Raw genomic sequence first — 15665 nt, forward strand, 5'->3', positions numbered from 1 at the left:
CTTACATTAACACTGCAATGAAGTTAGTGTGAAATTCCTCTAGTTGCCACACTCCAGCACCTGTTCGGGTCAATGCACCAAACCAGCACATCTTTCAGAATCTTCCCCACAGACTCGGGATTTAAAGGGTTAATAATGAGTTTTCCCGTCAGTCTTGGAATTTAATGGGTTAATGATGAGTTTTCCCCTCAGTCTCAGGATTTAAAGGGTTAATGATGAGTTTTCCCCTCAGTTTGCCACAGCTCAATGCCGCCATCGATCTTGTCCACGAGATTTGCCGTCAGCTTACGGAGCGCAAGAACACGGCGGTGAGTGAGATCAGCAACATCTTCGAGGAACTTCAGAGAGTTCTCCATCAGCGCAAATCCACGCTGATCTCTGAACTGGAGGGAATGTGCAACAGCAAACAGAAGGTGAGGACAGCTGGGGCGGGGGAGGGAGGTGGTTTTGGGGGTGGGGGTTGGTAGGCGGAGGGGTGGGGAGGGGGCAAGAATGGGGAGTTGGGGGAATGGGGGGGGTGGTTTTGGGGTGGGGGTGAGGGTTGGTAGGCAGTGGGGGTAGGAATGGGGGGTACGGGTGGGGGTGGGGATGGGTGGGCGTGATGGGGTGGGGGGTGTGGGGGTCAGTTCCATTCAGGAGGTCCACATACGGTTTGATGGAAACAGGTTTTGGGGTTTTGGGGTTTGGGGTTTGGTGTTTTGGGGTTTGGGGTTTAGGGTTTGGGGTTTTGGGGGTTTGGGGTTTTGGGTTTTGGGGGTTTTGGGGTTTTGGGGTTTTGGGGTTTTGGGTTTGGGGTTTTGGAGGTTTTGGGGGTTTGGGGTTTGGGGTTTGGGTTTGGGGTTTTGGGGTTTGGGGTTTTGGGGGTTTTGGGTTTTGGGGGTTTTGGGGTTTGGGGTTTTGGGGTTTTGGGGTTTTGGGGGTTTTGGGGGGTTTGGGGTTTTGGGGGTTTTGGGGTTTTGGGTTTTGGGGGTTTTGGGTTTTGGGGTTTTGGGGGTTTGGGGTTTGGGGGTTTTGGGGTTTGGGGTTTTTAAAGGGGCGCCGGACGGGCTCCAATCCCGAACTGCCGAGGTGCTGATGATGCCACAGAGTGATCATGTGACTGCCCTCTTAAAGGGACCGTGCCACACACAGGAACTCCCCAAATATACAGCAGTGACCTTGGCAGCCCTCCGCCCAATGGGATCTCTCCCTCTTGCAGTGAGCCAGCTGCTGTGTAAGGAGACAAATGGAGGGAGTGTGAGCTGGGCGCGTGCCAGGGCAGAGGGTGCCCAGTAAATGTGGATGGTGAGTGGGAGCAGTGAGGTGAGGAGGACCCACAGGGGAAATGAGGGTGTGTGTGAGAGAGTGAGGGCGGGTGTCCCCTGTGGTGGCAGTGAGTGAGTGAGTGAGATTCCAATGGATGTGTGCTGGGCCTCTCCTTGTAGCTCCATCCCAGGCAGCATCCTGGTGAACCTCCTCTGTACCCCCTCGAGTGTCATCACATCCTTCCTATAGTGAGGTGACCAGGCCCCACACAGAACCCCAGCTGTGGCCTCACCAACACTCTGTACAACTCCAACATTAACTCCTTGCTCTTGTATTCTATACAACGACTGATAAAAGCAAGTGTCCCATATGCCTTCTTAACTATCCTATTCATGTGCTCTGCCACCCTCAGGGATCTGTGAATATTTACCCCGAGATGCCTCTGTTCCCCGGAGCTAGCTGTGTGAGGGGTGGATAGTAAACGTGGTGTCTGCATTATTAAAGAGCTGGGATGATCCGAGGTGATACGCCGTGGAAATGCAGGAGGTGTTTTTCTCCTGTATCCCAGACAATAGGCTGGGGGGAAGCTGCCAACTGGGCGGCAGTTTCAGTGCCAACACTGACCTTAGCTGTCATTATAGAAACCTCGGCACGTCTCCCTATCCCAGTCATTGATGTGAATGATAAAGGCAGCTCAGAGAGGCAGAATGTGGTGGATTTGATATTGTCTTTGAGAGGGTGGGAACTTTGACAAGTCAGTGATTGGTGGGAGCGAACAGAGATCGCAACAAGGATGTGAGGCACAAAATGGAGGAAGTGTAAATGGCAGCGTGAACATAAGAACATAAGAAATAGGAGCAGGAGTAGGCCATCTGGCCCCTCGAGCCTGCCCCGCCATTCAACAAGATCATGGCTGATCTGAAGCGAATCAGTTCCACTTACCCGCCTGCTCCCCATATCCCCTAATTCCCTTATCGATCAGAAAACTATCTACCCGTGATTTAAACATATTCAACGAGGAAGCCTCCACCACTTCAATGGGCAGAGAATTCCAGAGATTCACTACCCTCTGAGAAAGACTAAAGAAGGTGTTGACAGGGAATGAAGGTGAGACAGCGGAATGTGCTCATCAGAAAACTACACTCGGTGCTCAGTGAAATCAAAACCGAGAGTGACAGAAGGCCCTGTGAGTGTGAGAGTGAGTGCGCGTGTCTGTGTGAGTCTATATGTCTGTGTGTGGGTGAGTGTGGGTGTGGGTGAGTGTGGGTGTGGGTGAGTGTGGGTGTGGGTGAGTGTGGGTGTGGGTGAGCGCGCGTGTGGGTGAGCGCGCGTGTGAGTGAGCGCGCTTGTGGGTGAGCGCGCGTGTGGGTGAGAGAGCGTGTGGGTGAGAGAGCGTGTGGGTGAGAGAGCGTGTGGGTGAGAGAGCGTGTGGGTGAGAGAGCGTGTGGGTGAGAGAGCGTGTGGGTGAGAGCGCGTGTGGGTGAGAGCGCGTGTGGGTGAGTGCGCGTGTGGGTGAGAGCGCGTGTGGGTGAGAGCGCGTGTGGGTGAGAGCGCGTGTGGGTGAGAGCGCGTGTGGGTGAGAGCGCGTGTGGGTGAGAGCGCGTGTGGGTGAGAGCGCGTGTGGGTGAGAGAGCGTGTGGGTGAGAGCGCGTGTGGGTGAGTGCGCGTGTGGGTGAGAGCGCGTGTGGGTGAGAGCGCGTGTGGGTGAGAGCGCGTGTGGGTGAGAGAGCGTGTGGGTGAGAGCGTGTGGGTGAGAGAGCGTGTGGGTGAGAGCGCGTGTGGGTGAGAGCGCGTGTGGGTGAGTGCGCGTGTGAGTGAGTGCGCGTGTGAGTGAGTGCGCGTGTGAGTGAGTGCGCGTGTGAGTGAGAGCGCGTGTGGGTGAGTGCGCGTGTGAGTGAGTGCGCGTGTGGGTGAGAGCGCGTGTGGGTGAGAGCGCGTGTGGGTGAGAGAGCGTGTGGGTGAGAGAGCGTGTGGGTGAGAGAGCGTGTGGGTGAGAGAGCGTGTGGGTGAGAGAGCGTGTGGGTGAGAGCGCGTGTGGGTGAGAGCGCGTGTGGGTGAGAGCGCGTGTGGGTGAGAGCGCGTGTGGGTGAGAGCGCGTGTGGGTGAGAGCGCGTGTGTCTGTGCACATGCATGTGTGTGTGTGCAGGTGCGTGTGCAGGTGTGGTGTGTAGCTGATCAGAAGGAGGTGCTGATCCTGCAGCTCACGCTGGGCCTGACGGGAGCACGACAGCAGCCCGAGCATGGATGTGGCAGCAAGATGCTGAGTTAAAATGGCAGGTGATGAATGAATACTTTTCTTCAGTGTTCACCAAGGAGAGGGGCCATGTTTTTGAGGAAGAGAAGGTGTTACAGGCTAATAGGCTGGAGGAAATAGATGTTCGGAGGGAGGATGTCCTGGCAGTTTTGAATAAACTGAAGGTCGATAAGTCCCCTGGGCCTGATGAAATATATCCTAGGATTCTTTGGGAGGCAAAGGATGAGATAGCAGAGCCTTTGGCTTTGATCTTTGGGTCCTCACTGTCCACGGGGATGTTGCCAGAGGACTGGAGAGTGGCGAATGTTATTCCTCTGTTTAAGAAAGGGAATAGAAATGACCCTGGTAATTATAGACCGGTTAGTCTTACTTCGGTGGTTGGTAAATTGATGGAAAAGGTCCTTAGGGATGGGATTTACGACCATTTAGAAAGATGCAGATTAATCCGGGATAGTCAGCACGGATTCGTGAAGGGCAAGTCGTGCCTCACAAAATTGATTGAATTTTTTGAGGAGGTAACTAAGTGTGTTGATGAAGGTAGGGCAGTTGATGTCATATACATGGATTTTAGTAAGGCGTTTGATAAGGTCCCCCATGGTCGGCTTATGATGAAAGTGAGGAGGTGTGGGATAGAGGGAAAGTTGGCCGATTGGATAGGTAACTGGCTGTCTGATTGAAGACAGAGGGTGGTGGTCGATGGAAAATTTTCGGATTGGAGGCAGGTTGCTAGCGGAGTGCCACAGGGATCAGTGCTTGGTCCTCTGCTCTTTGTGATTTTTATTAATGACTTAGAGGAGGGGGCTGAAGGGTGGATCAGTAAATCTGCTGATGACACCAAGATTGGTGGAGTAGTGGATGAGGTGGAGGGCTGTTGTAGGCTGCAAAGAGACATAGATAGGATGCAAAGCTGGGCTGAAAAATGGCAAATGGAGTTTAACCCTGATAAATGTGAGGCGATTCATTTTGGTAGGACTAATTAAAATGTGGATTACAGGGTCAAAGGTAGGGTTCTGAAGACTGTGGAGGAACAGAGAGATCTTGGGGTTCATATCCACAGATCTCTAAAGGTTGCCACTCAAGTGGATAGAGCTGTGAAGAAGGCCTATAGTGTGTTAACTTTTATTAACAGGGGGTTGGAGTTTAAGAGCCGTGGGGTTATGCTGCAACTGTACAGGACCTTGGTGAGACCACATTTGGAATATTGTGTGCAGTTCTGGTCACCTCACTATAAGAAGGATGTGGAAGCACTGGAAAGAGTGCAGAGGAGATTTACCAGGATGCTGCCTGGTTTGGAGGGTAGGTCTTATGAGGAAAGGTTGAGGGAGCTAGGGCTGTTCTCTCTGGAGCGGAGGAGGCTGAGGGGAGACTTAATAGAGGTTTATAAAATGATGAAGGGGATAGATAGAGTGAACGTTCAAAGACTATTTCCTCGGGTGGATGGAGCTATTACAAGGGGGCATAACTATAGGGTTCGTGGTGGGAGATACAGGAAGGATATCAGAGGTAGGTTCTTTACGCAGAGAGTGGTTGGGGTGTGGAATGGACTGCCTGCAGTGATAGTGGAGTCAGACACTTTAGGAACATTTAAGCGGTTATTGGATAGGCACATGGAGCACACCAGGATGATAGGGAGTGGGATAGCTTGATCTTGGTTTCAGATAAAGCTCGGCACAACATCGTGGGCCGAAGGGCCTGTTCTGTGCTCTACTGTTCTATGTTCTATGACCAGGAGTTTGGGGTCATGCTCATAGACTGAGCGAAGGTATTCTGCAAAGGACTCATCCAGTCTGCGTTCAGTCTACAGTTTATAGTAAACCAGGCTGAAGGAGGTGCCTGTGGAGCGCTGCTTCACCTGAACATAGAACATAGAACATTACAGCGCAGTACAGGCCCTTCGGCCCTCAATGTTGCGCCGACCAGTGGAACCAATCTAAAGCCCCTCTAATCTACACTATTCCAATATCATCCATATGTTTATCCAATAACCACTTAAATGCCCTTAATGTTGACGAGTCCACTACTGCTGCAGGCAGGGCATTCCACGCCCTTACTACTCTCTGAGTAAAGAACCTACCTCTAACATCTGTCCTATATCTCTCACCCCTCAATTTAAAGCTATGTCCCCTCGTGCTAGCCATCACCATCCGAGGAAAAAGGCTCTCACTATCCACCCTATCTAATCCTCTGATCATCTTGTATGCCTCTATTAAGTCACCTCTTAACCTTCTTCTCTCTAATGAAAACAGCCTCAAGCCCCTCAGCCTTTCCTCATAAGACCTTCCCACCATACCAGGCAACATCCTGGTAAATCTCCTCTGCACCCTTTCCAATGCTTCCACATCCTTCCTATAATGCAGCGACCAGAACTGTACGCAATACTCCAAGTGCGGCCGCACCAGAGTTTTGTGCAGCTGCAACATGACCTCCTGGCTCCGAAACTCAATCCCTCTACCAATAAAAGCTAACACACCGTACACCTTCTTAACACCCCTATCAACCTGGGTGCCAACTTTCAGGGATCTATGCAATGGACACCCAGATCCCTCTGTTCATCCACACTACCAAGTATCTTACCATTAGCCCAGTACTCTGTATTCCTGTTACTCCTTCCAAAGTGAATCACCTCACACTTTTCCGCATTGAACTCCATTTGCCACCTCTCAGCCCAGCTCTGCAGCTTATCTATGTCCCTCTGTAAACTGCCACTTCCCTCCGCACTGTCTACAACTCCACCGACTTTAGTGTCATCCGCAAATTTACTAATCCATCCTTCCACACCCTCATCCAGGTCATTAATAAAAATGACAAACAGCAGTGGCCCCAAAACAGATCCTTGCGGCACACCACTAGTAACTGAACTCCAGGATGAATATTTCCCATCAACCACCACCCTCTGTTTTCTTCTAGCCAATTCCTGATCCAAACCGCTAAATCACCCTCAATCCCATGTGTCCGTATTTTCTGCAATAGCTTCCCGAACGGGGTGTTCAGGACTGGGAGGGTGAGCAGGGAGGGTGAGCGGGGAGGGTGAGCAGGGAGGGTGAGCGGGGAGGGTGAGCAGGGAGGGTGAGCAGGGAGGGTGGGCAGGGAGGGTGAGCAGGGAGGGTGGGCAGGGAGGGTGGGCAGGGAGGGTGGGCAGGGAGGGTGAGCAGGGAGGGTGAGCAGGGAGGGTGGGCAGGGAGGGTGAGCAGGGAGGGTGAGCAGGGAGGGTGGGCAGGGAGGGTGGGCAGGGAGGGTGGGCAGGGAGGGTGAGCAGGGAGGGTGAGCAGGGAGGGTGGGCAGGGAGGGTGGGCAGGGAGGGTGGGCAGGGAGGGTGGGCAGGGAGGGTGAGCAGGGAGGGTGGGCAGGGAGGGTGAGCAGGGAGGGTGAGCAGGGAGGGTGAGCAGGGAGGGTGAGCAGGGAGGCGGCAAACGGGCCGGTGATGCACCTTCTCCGATTGCATGGGAAGGTGCCGTGGGCAGGGGGGGGTGAGGTTGGAAAGCTCATGCTTGTTCTTTAACCCCCTCCCTCCAGGTCCTTCAGACTCAGTTGGAGTATCTGCTCCAGGGGGAGGAGAAGATCCGGAGCAGTTCCGAGTTTACAGAACAAGCCCTCAGCCACGGGACAGAGACGGAGGTTTTACTGGTGAAGAAACAGATGAGTGAGACGCTGAACGAACTGGCTGGACAGGACTTCCCGCTCCAGCCGCAGGAAAACCATCACCTGGACCTGAGAGTGGAGACAGACGGAGTGAGGAAGTCCATCCAGAACCTCGGAGTCCTGATCACCACCAGCGCCATTGCTCAGCAGACCGTCGCTACGGGGGAGGGTCTGCGTCACGCTGTGGTTGGCCAACAGACAACGGTCACCGTGACAACCAAGGATAAAGATGGTGAGCTGGTGAAAAGTGGCAACGCCATCCTGCGCGCCGAGGTCACGGCCCCGGATGGGAGCTTCACTGAGGGGGAGGTGCTGGATAACAGGAACGGCACATACGACTTACTGTACACCCTCAAGACAGAGGGAGACTTTACCCTCTCTGTCACCCTGTACGATCAGCCCGTGAAAGGCAGTCCCTACAGAGTCAGAGCCACGAAACCCTCTGACGCTGCACACTCTCCTGACGATGTCAAGCGCAGGGTGAAGTCTCCCAGTAGTGGACACATTCGGCAGAAAGCCGTGCGTCGCCCAGCCAGTATGTACAGCAGCGGCAAGAAGAAGGACAATCCGATCGAGGATGAGCTAATTATTCGCATCGGTGAGTCTTTAAAAATCTTCCATGGGCTGAGAATCACCGGCCCAAATGCCCATGAGGGGGCAGTGCAGAGTCACCCACATTGCTGTGGCTCCGGAGTCACATGTAGGCCAGACAGGGTAAGGACAGCAGATTTCCTTCCCTAAAGGACATTAGTGAACCAGATGGGCTTTTCCAACAATCCAGTAGTTTTAATAATGTGATGGGGGTAACTAATATTCTGGATTGTTTTTAATTATTCAAACAGCAGTAGACCATTCGGCCCCTCGAGCCTGCCCCACAATTCAATGAGATGCTGGCTGATCTGTTTGTGTTTCTAATTCCACATTCCCCGTCTACCCCGATAACCTTTGATTCACTTGTCCAACTAGAATCTATCTAACTCCACCTTAATATTCAGTGACTCTGTCTCCCCCACCCTCTAAGGCAAGGTTCCAAAGTCGCACAAGCCTCTGAGAGAAAGAAATTCTCCTCATCTCTGTCCTAAAAGGATGACCCCTCATTTTAAAACAGTACCCCCTAGTTCTGGACTTACCCACAAGAGGAAACATCCTTTCCACGTTCACCTTGTCGAGGCCGTTCACGATATTTGATACTTCAGTCAACTCTCCCTCACTCTCCTAAACTCCAGGGGCGGCACGGTGGCACAGTGGGTTAGCACTGCTGCCTCACAGCGCCAGGGACCCGGGGCAGCACGGTGACACAGTGGTTAGCACTGCTGCCTCACAGTGCCAGGGACCCAGGGCGGCACGGTGACACAGTGGGTTAGCACTGCTCCCTCACAGTGCCAGGGACCCGGGGCAGCACGGTGACACAGTGGTTAGCACTGCTGCCTCACAACGCCAGGGACCCGGGGCAGCACGGTGGCACAGTGGGTTAGCACTGCTGCCTCACAACGCCAGGGACCCAGGGCAGCACGGTGGCACAGTGGTTAGCACTGCTCCCTCACAGCGCCAGGGACCCAGGGCAGCACGGTGGCACAGTGGGTTAGCACTGCTGCCTCACAACGCCAGGGACCCAGGGCAGCACGGTGGCACAGTGGGTTAGCACTGCTGCCTCACAACGCCAGGGACCCAGGGCAGCACGGTGGCACAGTGGTTAGCACGGCTGCCTCACAACGCCAGGGACCCGGGTTCCAATCTTAGCTTGGGTCACTGTCTGTGTGGAATTTGCACGTTCTCCCCATGTCTGCGTGGGTTTCCTCCGGGTGCTCTGGTTTCCTCCCACAGTCCAAAAGATGTGCGCGTTAGGTGTATTGGCCGTGATAAATTGCCCCTTAGTGTTCTAACGTGTGTAGATTCGGGGGATTAGTGGGGTAGATACTTGGGGTTGTGGGGAACATATCTGGGTGGAATTGCCCCTCACTGTTCCACAGGAGCAGGCTGAGGGTAAGAGAGATTGTGTCTGCATTTTATTTATTTATTTATTTTTCAGTTAAATTTGGCTTAAAAATCGGAGGTTTTTTTCAAAACAGGGAGAAGGCCCAGGAGCAGCCTGGGGAGGTTTTTTTGGAGGGTTTAAAAGCAGGCCGCACTTTTGAGCAGGCAGCGTCTGGAGCGGGCAGCGGAGTGAGCAGGGAGCAGAGTGTGAGCTGTAAGGGCTTTGGCTCACAGGGCTTCGGCGAAGGCGAGGAAGGTTGTTTGTTTGTTTTTCTTCTGTTACACCCCCTTTTTTGTTTTATCTCCCAAAAACTAAAAAGGACATGGCTGGTATGAGTGGGAGGCCAGTATACTGCATTCGGTGTGGGATGTGGGAGTTCCTGGAGACAACTTGCCTCCCGGAAGTCCATATCTGTGCCAGATGTGTGGAACTGCATCTCCTGAAGGATCGTGTAAGGGAGCTGGAGCTGAGGCTCGATGAACTCAGTTTAGTTAGGGAAAATGAGAGATTAATAGATAAAAGTTATAGTCAGGTAGTGACACCAGGGTCTCGGAAGGAAGACACGTGGGTCGCGGTTAGGAGGGGTAATAGTCAGAAGGGTGATGTGCCAGAAAGTACCCCAGTGGCAGTCTCCCATAAAAGAAAGGGATGGGCAACAGATGGGAGAAGGGAAGGGAGTGAGCAGTCTGTGGAGGGGTCCCCTGTGGTTGTCCCTCTCCAAAATAGGTATATTGTTTTGGATTCTGTGGAGGGGGATGACCCTCCAGGGGTAAGCCACGAGGACCAGATCGCCTCCACGGAGACAGGCTCAGGGGTCCGGAAGGGAAAGAAGGGGTTTAGGAGAGCGATAGTTGTGGGGGACGCAATGGTTAGAGGCACGGACAGGCGCTTCTGTGGGAGTGAACGAGAATCCAGGATGGTAGTCTGCCTCCCTGGTGCCGGGGTACTGGATGTCTCCGAGAGGGTAGGAAGCATATTTAAAAAGGAAGGTAGTCAAACGGATGTGATTATACATATTGGTGAAAATGATGTAGGTAGGAAGAGCAGGGGGGTCATACGAGAGAAATTCAGGGAGTTGGGTGTTAGGCTAAAAAGTAAGGCCTCCAGGGTAGCAATCTCTGGACTGCTCCCGGTGTCTAGTGCAAGTGAGGCTCGGAACAGGGAGATTCGACAGTTGAACGCGTGGCTAAAGGACTGGTGCAAGAGGGAGGGTTTTAAATTCATAGAACATAGAACATAGAAAGCCACAGCACAAACAGGCCCTTCGGCCCACAAGTTGCACTGATCATATCCCTACCTCTAGGCCTATCTATAGCCCTCAATCCCATTAAATCCCATGTACTCATCCAGAAGTCTCTTAAAAGACCCCAACGAGTTTGCCTCCACCACCACCGACGTCAGCCAATTCCACTCACCCACCACCCTCAGAGTGAAAAACTTACCCCTGACATCTCCTCTGTACCTACCCCCCAGCACCTTAAACCTGTGTCCTCTCGTAGCAACCATTTCAAAGAACAAAGAACAAAGAACAGTACAGCACAGGAAACAGGCCCTTCGGCCCTCCAAGCCTGTGCCGCTCCTTGGTCCAACTAGACCAATCGTTTGTATCCCTCCATTCCCAGGCTGCTCATGTGACTATCCAGGTAAGTCTTAAACGATGTCAGCGTGCCTGCCTCCACCACCCTACTTGGCAGCGCATTCCAGGCCCCCACCACCCTCTGTGTAAAAAACGTCCCTCTGATGTCTGAGTTATACTTCGCCCCTCTCAGCTTGAGCCCGTGACCCCTCGTGATCGTCACCTCCGACCTGGGAAAAAGCTTCCCACTGTTCACCCTATCTATACCCTTCATAATCTTGTATACCTCTATTAGATCTCCCCTCATTCTCCGTCTTTCCAAGGAGAACAACCCCAGTCTACCCAATCTCTCCTCATAGCTAAGACCCTCCATACCAGGCAACATCCTGGTAAACCTTCTCTGCACTCTCTCCAATGCCTCCACGTCCTTCTGGTAGTGCGGCGACCAGAACTGGACGCAGTACTCCAAATGCGGCCTAACCAGCGTTCTATACAGCTGCATCATCAGACTCCAGCTTTTATACTCTATACCCCGTCCTATAAAGGCAAGCATACCAGGAGAGGCTGAGGGATTTGGGATTGTTTTCGCTGGAAAGGCGGCGGCTAAGAGGGGATCTTATTGAAACATATAAGATGATTAGAGGTTTAGATAGGGTGGATAGTGATAGCCTTTTTCCTCTGATGGAGAAATCCAGCACGAGGGGGCATGGCTTTAAATTGAGGGGGGGTAGTTATAGAACCGATGTCAGGGGTAGGTTCTTTACCCAGAGGGTGGTGAGGGATTGGAATGCCCTGCCAGCATCAGTAGTAAATGCGCCTAGTTTGGGGGCGTTTAAGAGATCCGTAGATAGGTTCATGGACGAAAAGAAATTGGTTTAGGTTGGAGGGTCACAGTTTTTTTTTTTTTTAACTGGTCGGTGCAACATCGTGGGCCGAAGGGCCTGTTCTGCGCTGTAATGTTCTATGTTCTATGTTCTATATGCCTTCTTCACCACCTTCTCCACCTGTGTTGCCACCTTCAAGGATTTGTGGACTTGCACACCTAGGTCCCTCTGTGTTTCTATACTCCTGATGACTCTGCCATTTATTGTATAACTCCTCCCTACATTATTTCTTCCAAAATGCATCACTTCGCATTTATCCGGATTAAATTCCATCTGCCACCTCTCCGCCCAATTTTCCAGCCTATCTATATCCTGCTGTATTGCCCGACAATGCTCTTCGCTATCCGCAATTCCAGCCATCTTTGTGTCATCCGCAAACTTGCTGATTACACCAGTTACACCTTCTTCCAAATCATTTATATATATCACAAATAGCAGAGGCCCCAGTACAGAGCCCTGCGGAACACCACTGGTCACACACCTCCAGCCGGAAAAAGACCCTTCGACCACTACCCTCTGTCTCCTATGGCCAAGCCAGTTCTCCACCCATCGAGCCACTTCTCCTTGTATCCCATGAGCCTTAACCTTCTTAACCAACCTGCCATGTGGGACTTTGTCAAATGCCTTACTGAAATCCATATAGACGACATCCACGGCCCTTCCTTCATCAACCGTTTTTGTCACTTCCTCAAAAAACTCCACCAAATTTGTAAGGCACGACCTCCCTCTTACAAAACCATGCTGTCTGTCACTAATGAGATTGTTCCGTTCTAAATGCACATACATCCTGTCTCTAAGAATCCTCTCCAACAACTTCCCTACCACGGACGTCAAGCTCACCGGCCTATAATTTCCTGGGTTATCCCTGCTACCCTTCTTAAACAACGGGACCACATTCGCTATCCTCCAATCCTCAGGGACCTCACCCGTGTCCAAAGAAGCGACAAAGATTTCCGTCAGAGGCCCAGCAATTTCCTCTCTCGTCTCCCTGAGCAGTCGAGGATAGATGCCATCAGGCCCTGGGGCTTTGTCAGTTTTAATGTTCCCTAAAAAACCTAACACTTCCTCTCTCGTAATGGAGATTTTCTCTAACGGGTCAACACCTCCCTCCGAGACACTCCCGGTTAACACGCCCCTCTCCTTCGTGAATACCGATGCAAAGTATTCATTTAGGATCTCCCCTATTCCCTTGGGTTCTAAGCATAATTCCCCTCCTTTGTCCCTGAGAGGTCCGATTTTCTCCCTGACAACTCTTTTGTTCCTAACGTATGAATAGAATGCCTTAGGATTCTCCTTAATCCTGCCTGCCAAGAACATCTCGTGCCCTCTTTTTGCCCTTCTAACTCCCCGTTTGAGATCTTTCCTACTCTCTCTGTATTCCTCCAGAGCTCCATCTGTTTTCAGTTGCCTGGACTTAACGTACGCCTCCCTTTTCATTTTAATCAGATCCTCAATTTCCCTGGTTATCCACGGCTCTCGAATCCTACCTTTCCTATCTTTCCTTTTTACAGGCACATGCCTATCCTGCAGCCTTATCAATAGTTCCTTAAAAGACTCCCACATGCCAGACGCGGACTTACCCTCGAACATCCTCTCCCAATCAACATCCACCAATCCCTGCCTAATCCGGCTATAGTCAGCCTTCCCCCAATTTAGCACCCTGCCCGTAGGACAGCACTCATCCTTGTCCATTACTATCCTAAAGTTAACAGAGTTGTGGTCACTATTTGCCACATGTTCCCCTACCGAAACTTTGACGACCTGACCGGGCTCATTTCCCAGAACTAGGTCCAGTATAGCCCCCTCTCTAGTTGGGCTATCTACATACTGTTCCAAAGAACCTTCCAGTATGCATTTTACAAATTCCTCCCCGTCCGGTCCCCCAGCTCTAAGCACTTTCCAGTCTGTGCCAGGGAAATTAAAGTCCCCCACTACAACAACCCTATGTTTTCTGCACCTATCCAGAATCTCCTGACATATCCTTTCCTCCACTTCCCGTGGGCTGTTGGGTGGTCTGTAGTACACCCCCAGCATAGTGACTGCACCCTTCCTGTTTCTGAGTTCCACCCACAGCGACTCAGTACATGACCCCTCTAAGTTGTCTACCCTCTGCACCGCGGTAATATGCTTCTTAACTAATATCGCTACTCCCCCACCTTTTTTAGCCCCTCCTCTGTCTCGCCTAAAACACTGATACCCCGGAATATTCAGCTGCCAGTCCTGTCCTTCTTTTAACCAAGTTTCCGTCACCGCAACCACATCCAAATTCCGCACAAGTATTAAGGCCCTAAGTTCGTCTGTTTTACCCGTTACACTCCTCGCATTGAAGCAGATGCACTCCAGACCTCCAGGCCCAGTCAGGCCCTCCTCCTCCAGAGTGCTCCTCTTCTTAGCTAGCCTTGCCCTGGCCCCCAGCTCGACCCCAGCCTCAGTATTTACTGACCTCCTGTTTTGTTCCCCACCCCCCTGCCACACTAGTTTAAATCCTGCCGAAACACTCGAGCAAAACTCCCAGCCAGGATATTTGCTCCCTTCCAGTTAAGGTGTAACCCATCCTTTCTGTACAGTTGCCATCCTGACTTGAAGATTTCCCAGTTATCTATGAATTTAAAACCCTCCCTCTTGCACCAGTCCTTTAGCCACGCGTTCAACTGTAGAATCTCCCTGTTCCGAGCCTCACTTGCACTAGGCACCGGGAGCAGTCCAGAGATTGCTACACTGGAGGTCTTACTTTTTAGCCTAGCACCCAACTCCCTGAATTTCTCTCGTATGACCCCCCTGCTCTTCCTACCTACATCATTTTCACCAATGTGTACAATCACATCCGTTTGACTACCTTCCTTTTTAAATATGCTTCCTACCCTCTCGGAGACATCCAGTACCCCGGCACCAGGGAGGCAGACTACCATCCTGGATTCTCGTTCAGTCCCACAGAAGCGCCTGTCCGTGCCTCTAACTATTGCGTCCCCCACAACTATCGCTCTCCTAAACCCCTTCTTTCCCTTCCGGACCCCTGAGCCTGTCTCCGTGGAGGCGATCTGGTCCTCGTGGCTTACCCCTGGAGGGTCATCCCCCTCCACAGAATCCAAAACAATATACCTATTGTGGAGGGGGACAACCACAGGGGATCCCTCCACAGACTGCTCACTCCCTTCCCTTCTCCCATCTGTTGCCCATCCCTTTCTCTTATGGGAGACTGCCACTGGGGTGCTTTCTGGCACATCACCCTTCTGACTATTACCCCTCCTAACCGTGACCCACGTGTCTTCCTTCCGAGACCCTGGTGTCACTACCTGACTATAACTTTTATCTATGACTCTCTCATTTTCCCTAACTAAACTGAGTTCATCGAGCCTCAGCTCCAGCTCCCTTACACGATCCTTCAGGAGATGCAGTTCCACACATCTGGCACAGATATGGACTTCCGGGAGGCAAGTTGTCTCCAGGAACTCCCACATCCCACACCGAATGCAGTATACTGGCCTCCCACTCATACCAGCCATGTCCTTTTTAGTTTTGGGGATAAAACAAAAAGGGGGTGTAACCGAAGAAAAACAAACAAACAACCTTCCTCGCCGAAGCCCTGTGAGCCAAAGCCCTTTTAGCTCTAACTCTGTCCCCTGCTCACTCCACTGCCCGCTAACGACGCTGCCCGCTCAAAGGTGCGGCCTACTTTTAAACCCTCCAAAATCTTCCCAGGCTGCTGCTGGGCCTATTTCCTGTTTAGAAAAAAAAACCTCCGATTTTTTTCACTAATTTAACTGAAAAATAATTAAATAAATTAGTGCACAAACAAGCTCCCCTACCCTCAGCCTGCTCCTGTGGAACCCTTTTTCAGCCCTTGGAAATAGCCTCTGAGAGTCTACCCTATCCAGACCTCTCAACATCTTGTAAACCTCTATCAGGTCACCTCTCATCCTTCGTCTCTCCAGGGAGAAGAGACCAAGTTCCCTCAACCTATCCTCATAAGGCATGCCCCCCAATCCCAGGCAACATCCTTGTAAATCTCCTCTGCACCCTTTCAATGGCTTCAACATCTTTCCTGTAATGAGGTGACCAGAACTGCGCGCAGTACTCCAAGTGGGGTCTAAC

At 52.0% G+C, this 15665-nt stretch overlaps 1 protein-coding gene across 1 annotated transcript in view; it reads left to right on the forward strand.

The window, feature by feature from the left end:
- Positions 1–215: 215 nt before the first annotated feature.
- The window catches only part of LOC144499486 (tripartite motif-containing protein 2-like), a 76469-nt gene continuing 61019 nt past the window's right edge, over positions 216–15665 (forward strand). The window contains exons 1-2 of the mRNA XM_078221477.1: positions 216–413; positions 7013–7736. Coding sequence (XP_078077603.1) covers positions 216–413; positions 7013–7736 — 922 coding nt within the window. The remainder of the gene's footprint in view (positions 414–7012; positions 7737–15665) is intronic.

Source organism: Mustelus asterias, chromosome 10, assembly GCF_964213995.1.
Source record: "Mustelus asterias chromosome 10, sMusAst1.hap1.1, whole genome shotgun sequence".
NCBI classification, from domain to species: domain Eukaryota; kingdom Metazoa; phylum Chordata; class Chondrichthyes; order Carcharhiniformes; family Triakidae; genus Mustelus; species Mustelus asterias.